The sequence below is a fragment of the Hordeum vulgare genome, chromosome 3H (genome assembly GCF_904849725.1).
Source record: "Hordeum vulgare subsp. vulgare chromosome 3H, MorexV3_pseudomolecules_assembly, whole genome shotgun sequence".
Classification (NCBI taxonomy): Eukaryota; Viridiplantae; Streptophyta; class Magnoliopsida; order Poales; family Poaceae; genus Hordeum; species Hordeum vulgare.
The window spans coordinates 14313715-14319714 of record NC_058520.1 but is presented as its reverse complement, the minus strand read 5'-3'; the positions used below and the strand labels follow the sequence as shown (position 1 = coordinate 14319714).

The following is a 6000-nucleotide window of genomic DNA, read 5'->3' as shown; positions in this document are numbered from 1 at the left end:
CAGTTGAACTGTAAGTAGTATTATGAGTCATGTTCTATTAAAACACTTGTATCCTTGATCTCTTATATATATAAGAGGATAGCCACACAATATAACCTATGGCAACATAACATAATAGTACAAGGGAAGCCAGTGATGTGTCTCGATGCCCAGGACGACCAAGGTGCGGTATTCTGACGGTGTCACGAAGAGGAGTGCGGTATTGCGATAGTGTCACGAAGAGGAGCCTCCGTAGTTAGGTCCACGGGTGAAGGCATGTTCATGTGATTGCTTGATCCTTAAATGATCAACTACATGTTTTGGATGTCGTACTCGTGTGATTGTTTGATATTCTGATCCTTGAATGATCAACTACATGTTTTGGATGTCGTACTCGTGTGATTGTTTGATATTCGGATGATCGACTACCTGCCTCCGATTTATGCTCAAAGATCACCTAATTTCCGCTTGTCAGGCAGCCATTTTGCCATTTTCAGCTACTCCAATGAGTCTTTACTTCAAAAATGAATCTTTCCAGCGAAAACGAGAAGAGCGCTTTATTATCGGAGAGAGGAATGCCATTTTTCTCTTGATCATGTCCATCCGGACCACAAATATGTCAAGTTTTGTGTATGCAAAATCTGCACTGCACTCAAAATCAGAACATTTTATTTTCTCATCTCTTCATCGCCAATGCTATTGGCGGTTACACAAGTACAGAAACGGCTGCGGATATAGAAACATACGTTTAGGCTGCAGAACTCGCACACACATCAACCAGAATGGCTCCGACTCGAATACTCAGCCGGAGATCTCGATGGCCTTCACCTCGGGCTTCTTCACCTCGGCCTTGGGTACGGTGACCGTCAGCACACCGTTCTCCAGTCCGGCCTTCACCTCCTCCACCTTGGCGTCCTCCGGCAGGCGGAAGCGCCTCACGAACTTGCCGCTGCTACGCTCCATACGGTGCCACTTGTCGTTCTTGTCCTCCTTCTCCTTAGTGCGTTCGCCGCTGACGACGAGCACGTTGCCGTCCTCCACCTCCACCTTGACCTCCTCCTTCTTCACGCCAGGAAGATCAGCCTTGAAGACGTGCGCCTCGGGCGTCTCCTTCCAGTCCATCCGGGCGTTCGCGAACGCAGCTGTCTCGCTGTTGCTGCCTGAGATCGCCGGGACGATGGAGCGGAAGGTGTCGAAGGGGTCCGCCCAGAGGTCGGCGAAGGGGTCGAACACGTTGCTACGCCTCACGATCGACATTGTAGGTGTTGCTTTCGATTTTGTACCTGAGGGAAAATTCAGTATCTCGGATCGTAGGTAGGATGCTGTCTGCTTTTGCTTGGCACTCGGTTGAGTTGGGAACTTGGGATGGAGGACGACGAGACGGACGCTGGGTAATTATAGTGTCGCCGGGTGATGCTCTTGAGGCGTCTCGAGGTCTCTCCAGTCCAGTGGACGAGCGTTCGTTGGCACTTTATTATCGCGCGCTTTCCAGCTTGGTTGTGAGCTTCCTTTTCCTTCTATTTTCAGCCCATGAATGTCCTACCGTGTTCTAGACTGCTCTCCTGCTTTGGTGTTGGTGGGTCTTTCAAATTACTTTTCGTTGTACTTCAGCTCCCGCACCCCGGCGAGTACTCTAGAATGCAGTGGGGCCTTTTCTAAGAAGACATGGCGAACCGAATATATGACTCTAATAAAAAAATTAAACATAAAGAGTTACTTACACGCTGATTAGGATTCTTTCTTCCTAACTAACCTCTCTCCTCTGATTTTCAAGGGGGTGGGGCCTCATCCCTCTTAACCTTCAATCAAAATCTACCTGCCTATAAAACCCCAATAAACTTATATACGTATAGCATTACTGCTCTAATAAACACATGCGCCAAACGAGAGTCTATCACCGGAGCTACTATTCGGGAGTGAATAACATATAACTACTAGTTTACAGGTCATGACTCCAAATAATTATCGGATTTTATTTTTTCTCAAAAAACTACAAACGCGTGGTCCGCTGTTTCAAAAAACCCAAAACCATGGTGACTAGTGATTTAACCCTTTTCCTGAAGGGTTGGGCCCACCGGTCAGGCCAGCTGGCCCAGCGCGGGGACGGCGTGGCCGTTAACGGCCTTTATGATGATGCGGTCCGGTCGGGACGAAACGAGCCAGCCGCTCGCCCTCTCTCTCACTCTCCCCCTCCTCTCTTCCTCCTCTCGCCCGCTCTCTGACCTAGGTGCGATGGCGGCGCCGCAGCGAGATGTCGGCGGCGGCGTGCCGCAGCTAGTAGGCATCACCGGCGAGGAGTGTGGTAGGCATTCAGAGATAGACAAATGGCTAGGTAGCTCGAGCTTCCCGCCGCAGCGGTCGCCGCAGCCATCACCATCGGAGATCCAGCTTGATCCGGCATACCGCGCGGCAATGGGAGTGCCGAGGTGCATCCACACGGATCCAGAGGGGGGCACAGGTATGCATCGTCGTTTGGTGGAGTTAGGTAAATAATTTCAGTTTCATTCATTCATACATTTAGTGTAGTATAGGTTTGGTGGAGTTAGGTAAATAATTTCAGTTCCATTCATTCATACATTTAGTGTAGTATACGAAGGTGAGGCTGGGAGGTGAGGGTGGGAGGTTTAGATTAATTTTTTTGTTAGCATGTTCATAATATTTCTATTTAATCTCATATAGCTTAGATGATGAGGTTTGGGAGGTGAGGATGCATTTTCTAGGCACAGACAATATGGAGAGAAAGTTTTCAGTTTCAGATATCAGTCATTTGACCTTATTACGACTGGTTGAGTTGGAGGGGTATGGACTGGATGCATATTTGACTTATGTTTAGGAAGAGGGAAAGGGCTTGGAGGGGTGGAGGTCCTGGATAGTGAGGAGAAAGTAGTGGAAATGGTGAAATTATTTGTTGATAAGAAGGTCCTCAACATCAGTGTAAGAAAAACCATTGATCCAATCCCAACAGATATTAATATGGATCACATCTTGCTTGAGGAGCAGATTCCCATTAGTAATGTTGGTGAGCCAGTTGTTTATAGTGTTTCTCCACAAGGTGTGCTTCATCCTTCTTCTAATTCATCTTTGCCACCGATAATCCCTGAGGAGCCCTATCTTAACACACAACATAGTTGTAATTTCAACAAGGGGAAAATGCAGTGGAAGAAGAAGAATAAGATGAAGATGAGATGGACAAATCTTCTTCAGATTTTGATTTTTTTCAATGGTGATTATAGAGGGCAGAAAATGTCATACAAGTCTTGGTCCAGGGATGAAGATGAGGCTAGCACAGGGACAAGCCATAAGCAAAGGGAAGAGGAAAATACTGCAGAGCACTATTTTGGTGGTAACTCAGAACCTTCTGAGTTTTGGGAGGAAGAACAAATCATTTCTGAACATGAAGAACCTTCAGTTGTACCAAAGGAAGGAGCAATGAAGCTTAAGCCTGTCAGAAAACCAGGCCCAACAAGCAACTCACATAGTGAGCCTGAACACCAGAAGTTTGAAGATTTTGTGCCAGAACCTAATGAATACTGCTTTCCAGGTGATTTTGGAATTAGTGATGAAGAAGATTTTCCAAGGTTGCCTTCTGATAGGAAGAGAAGGTTGAAGAAGAAGAAGAAGGAGAGAATATGGTATGATCCATCATTACCTGATGCACATGAGCAGTTTGCAATGCGTTTGTGCTTCCAAAATGTTGTGGAGTTTAGTGAAGCACTTAGAAATTTCCATGTAAGGACACTTAGGAATTTTGAGTATCACAGAAATGAACCAGCTAGGGTTATTGTTTGGTGCTCTGATAGAAAGCAAGGATGTGAGTTTTACATAGTGGCTTCTAAAATATCTAATGAGGCAACTTTCAGCATCAAGAAGATGAACTTGGATCACACTTGTGGAGCAAGTGGAGAGAGAACCAAGGTTACAGTCAATTGGGTTGCGAGGGTTTGTGAGGTACAATTAGAACAAACACTGGAGCTGGTGTTGAGACAATTATGACATACACAAAGAAAACATTTGGGGTTCATGTGCCTAAAAGCTTGGCATATAGGGCAAGGAGGCAAGCAGTTGAAGTTGTGCAAGGAGATCACAAACTCCAATATCACAGACTTAGGGACTATCTTCAGTGTGTGCTGGATACTAACCCAGGCAGCAGATGCATAGTGACAACGCAAGAGGACACAGAAAATCCAGCTCCTACCCCCAGGTTTCACTACATGTTCTACTGCCTGTTTGAATGCAAGGAGGGCTTCCTAAATGGATGTAGGCCATTTATAGGCCTAGATGGTTGCTTCATCAAGCTCAGCACCAGACAACAAATATTGGCAGGTACAAGGAGGGATGGGAACAACAACATCTTCCCCATAGCCTTTGGTGTTGTTAACAAGGAAGAGACAGATAGTTGGACATAGTTTCTCACACAACTGAGAACTGTTATTGGAACTGGGAACAAGTTTGGCAAATACAAAATTATGTCTGATGTGCAAAAGAGATTGTTGAATGCAATCAATGATGTATTCCCTGACTCTCCACACAGGTTTTGTCTTAGACATATATATGCCAACTTCCTATCAGCTCGTTTTAGAGGGGAGGAACTCAAGAAGCACTTAGATCAGGCTGTCAATTCCTTCACTAACCATGGTCATGATAAAGGCATGGAAAATGTAAAGAAAGAAAGTTATGAGGCTTGGCGCAGTGGTTGTCTCAGATACCACACCATACATGGGCAAGATACAAAATGGATGTTGTTTGCAAAACTGACCTAGTTGTAAACAACCTTAGTGAAGTTTTCAACAGGATGATATTGGATGTTAGGAACAAGCCAATGAGGACTATGTTGGAGGGCATAAGAACAAAGTTGATGACCAAGTTTCAGAAAATCAGAGAGAAAACACAGACTTGTAGATGGGAGATCACACCAACATACTCAAAAATCTTAGAAGAAGGCAAGAAATGGGCTCAGTACTGTGAAGCATATATGGAAGGTCCAGACATCTGGCAAGTTACTAGTAGTTCTGATAACACATATTGTGTTAACTTGAACAACCATTCCTGTGGCTGTAGGACGTGGGACATGACAGTTGTGCCTTGCAGGCATGCCATTACTGCAATGCAGAAAGTGAAGCTACATCCTGAAGACTTTGTCAATGATTTCTTCAAAAAGTCCATGTATTATGAAACGTACAAGCATATAATTTTCCCGGTTACAGGTCCTGACCACTGGCCTCATACACCTCGAGATGGCATATCTCCAAGAGTGTTTCATGCCATTGTGTAGGAGAATAGAACCAATTACTCTGAAGCTAGTTCTTCTATGGCTACAAATGTTCAGAGGCCTTCTTCTGCACCTGCACCAGCTCAGGTGCCTTCTTCTAGGGCAAATAAAAGGGTTGCTTCAACTTGCCCAGCAACAGCAGCAGCAGGAGCACTAGCTATGAGGATTAGGTCTAACACTTCTACAACAGCACCACCAACAGCAGCAGCACCATCACCAGCTAAAAAGAAAATAACCAACACTTCTTCTCCTGCTAAGAACACCAGGTCATCTACAACTTCTCCAGCAAAGAACACCAGGTCTGCAAGTGCCCACAGGGATGCTTCAATGAGAACAACTTTCATTGCACCAAGGCAGTCAACTTTAAATGTTGTCTAGGATGGGTCAAAAAGGATCAGGAAGCCAATTGGGAGGCTGAAAGGCTATTTTTATGCAAGTGGTAACTAGCATGCATGTGTTTGAACTATAGTTGAACTGCTATGGTCTGTAATAACTATACTATTTTGTGTGGTTTCAGTCGGTTAATGTCAGTGAACTACTATGTGGATTCAGACAGTTTATGTATGTTTATTCAATCAGTTTATGTGTGCTTATTCAATAAGATTATGTGTGTTTATTCAGTCAGTTTATGTGTGTTTATAACATGTTGATTCAGTCAGTTGGAGAGTAGTATAAATATAGAATCTCATACTTAGGAACAAAGCATTGGAGATCCATTACAACATACTTAAGAACATATCATTGGAGATCCA

The 6000-nt window shown here is 44.6% G+C and overlaps 1 protein-coding gene across 1 annotated transcript; it reads right to left on the bottom strand.

Annotated features, from left to right (window-relative positions):
* Window positions 1–612: 612 nt before the first annotated feature.
* Window positions 613–1361, bottom strand: LOC123442569 (16.9 kDa class I heat shock protein 1-like). Its single transcript, XM_045118648.1, has one exon. The coding sequence runs from the start codon at window positions 1234–1236 to the stop codon at window positions 781–783; it is 456 nt and encodes a 151-aa protein (XP_044974583.1). The 5' UTR covers window positions 1237–1361; the 3' UTR covers window positions 613–780.
* Between the last annotated feature and the right edge of the window lie 4639 nt (window positions 1362–6000).

Excerpts from the sequence above, each read along its gene's own strand:
- LOC123442569 (XM_045118648.1), bottom strand. The coding sequence starts at position 1,236 with ATGTCGATCGTGAGGCGTAGCAACGTGTTCGACCCCTTCGCCGACCTC.